Source organism: Acyrthosiphon pisum, unplaced genomic scaffold (assembly GCF_005508785.2).
Source record: "Acyrthosiphon pisum isolate AL4f unplaced genomic scaffold, pea_aphid_22Mar2018_4r6ur Scaffold_21836;HRSCAF=25019, whole genome shotgun sequence".
NCBI classification, from domain to species: Eukaryota; Metazoa; Arthropoda; class Insecta; order Hemiptera; family Aphididae; genus Acyrthosiphon; species Acyrthosiphon pisum.
The window spans coordinates 3,658-5,900 of record NW_021771344.1 but is presented as its reverse complement, the minus strand read 5'-3'; the positions used below and the strand labels follow the sequence as shown (position 1 = coordinate 5,900).

The 2,243-nt window shown below is 46.2% G+C and overlaps 1 protein-coding gene across 1 annotated transcript; it reads right to left on the bottom strand.

Annotated features, from left to right (window-relative positions):
- Positions 1-1,092: 1,092 nt before the first annotated feature.
- On the bottom strand, positions 1,093-1,596 carry LOC103309097. Its single transcript, XM_008183695.1, has one exon. It carries the CDS (start codon positions 1,594-1,596, stop codon positions 1,093-1,095), a length of 504 nt encoding a protein of 167 aa, XP_008181917.1.
- Positions 1,597-2,243: the final 647 nt, after the last annotated feature.

The following is a 2,243-nucleotide window of genomic DNA, read 5'->3' as shown; positions in this document are numbered from 1 at the left end:
AAATTCACGTATTGACGAATTTATTGTATATTGTTGTTGAGGTAAGCACATATTACTTGTGCTTGTTTGTGCTTGTGATTTGCTTAGAAAAATGTTTGTATTTGTAATTTTATGTTCTTGTAACTTGGCGTACTCTTGCGGGTTGTTCTGTGACTCATTGGTTGACAAGGATTCGTTTGAATGGTAGGTACTTGAAGTAAGGCGTGTGTTTTACATGGCGAGGGATGTGATGAATTAGTTATAAGTTATTAGGTTAGTAAGTTAATACTTTTGACTTTTGATATTTGGCCTGTATGCTTATTTTTTCTATTATTATTTGTGCTGTGCATTTAGATAATTATAATGTTTTGATTTTTTTTCCGGTTTAATCGAGAGCCGGAGAAGGAACTGTTGCTCACATTGCTTCTCCTCCGGCCCCCTCGTTTATTGCACATCAAAACAAAATAGTTAGTTGTACAACAACTGCGCCCTGAGACTCGCTCCCACGACCTGACAGCCCTTCCTTAGCGATTGCTAGTATAGTATGCGGCTGAGAGGGAGTGTTACTCGGGGAGCTAACATTCCAGAGAAATAAGTTACTTAAGACGTTGTCTTGAGCTGGTGATATCTGTCTTCGCAGCCCGGCACTTAGCCCGCCGGCCTTGAAGTCTCGTACTGGCCCGTCTTCTCGGTTGGAAGCCCGCCGGTCTCGTGTCTCATGCTTCGCGGCCTGGCGCTGCGTCCCGCCGGTCTGGAGTCTCGTTCAGGTCATCATATCCTTAGTCATCCTCGTTCTAGCGCCTGTCGAGCTCTCTCTTCTTTCTCTTTGAGGCTCATTGTGGACTCGACCATCCTGTAGAACAGGCGTAGTCTTTCGTCGGATTCAGCCAGGAGGGCGGCTCTCTCCTCGGGGTCCGTGGGGAGGACGTCGAAGTCCGGCCCGCACAGTATTTCGGGGAGGTCAGCGGCGATCGGCTGGTGGCCGATCCGGGATTCAAGTTCCACGCGATGCCCGGTCCAGTGTTCACACGCGAATAGTGTGTGCTCTGCTGTGTCAGAGTTACCTGCACAGTGGTTGCACGCGGCGCTGGGGGCCCTGTCCCTCCACGCCAGTTAATACTGAAAGCAGCCGTGGTTCGTCAGCACCTGGGTCATGTGGTACGACGAGGGCACCCCCACAACAGTTCTCTCCATCCACCTCTTGACGTTGGGTATCGCGCGGCGAGTCCATTCGTCTTTCCTGCTGCTTTCCCATCTTGTCTGCCAGAGCGTGAGGGTCGCCTGTCTCTCCTCGCGCTTGATGGCCGCTTTCGATGGGCGGACTGTTCCGGGCTCCAAGGCTGCGGCTAGCCAGTCTCTGATCCTCGTCCTTTCTAGTGCCATTAGATCCACCGGTGGCATGCGCGCCAGCAGCAGGGATGCCTCATCGGAGACGGATCGGTAGGCCCGTATTACCCTCAGGGCGGCTTCCCTCTGGGGCCGAATCAGATTGGCCGTGGTCCTTGCAATTTTGGACACTTGGGTGGCCCATATCGGAGCCGCGTACAACAGCTGGCTCTCGACCACCGAGGAGAGGAGCCTTCGCTTCCACTGGCACGGGCTCCTTACGTTCGGCATTAACCTTGCCAGGGATACTGCCAAGCGGGAGGCCCTCTCAGCTACATAATGTTTTGATATTAGTTTTATTCATAAATTGCACTCTGGTAATCTGCATCCGTATGTGACTATTATTTTGGGTATTATCTTTTGACGTAGTTGTGAGATGCCGCGGTATGATGTAATCGCATTCCTTCTGAGTAGTCTGAATTAATGTTATTTATATTGATTTAAGTTATAGAAATAAATTATTTTATAATTTTAAATTGCGTTTTAATTTTCTACACCGATGTATGATCATTATTGGTCCCAAATCCTTTTATATGTTTATTAATGTAGAAGGTAGAAATATAATATATTAAAAATTGCACGGAAGTTTGATTTTGGACTATGCCCTCATAGTGCACTTGGTATTATACAATAAAAAGATGAGGTGACATAGTTAAAAAGAATATAAATATTTATGAATGAAAATTATAAGTATTATGTTTACTAAAGAATGACAGTAATATTGTTAGGTTAGGGAGCCGGTTGAAACGTCGACAGTCAGTAAGTCTACAAGTTAAAATGTCGACGGATCATTATATCGACAAGTACAAAATGTTGACAGGTCAATATATCGGTAAGTACAACGTCGACAACTATGTTGACAAATTAAATTAAAATAA

Bases quoted from the DNA above. Each gene is read 5' to 3' on its own strand.
- LOC103309097 (XM_008183695.1), bottom strand. From the start codon at position 1,596: ATGCCGAACGTAAGGAGCCCGTGCCAGTGGAAGCGAAGGCTCCTCTCC.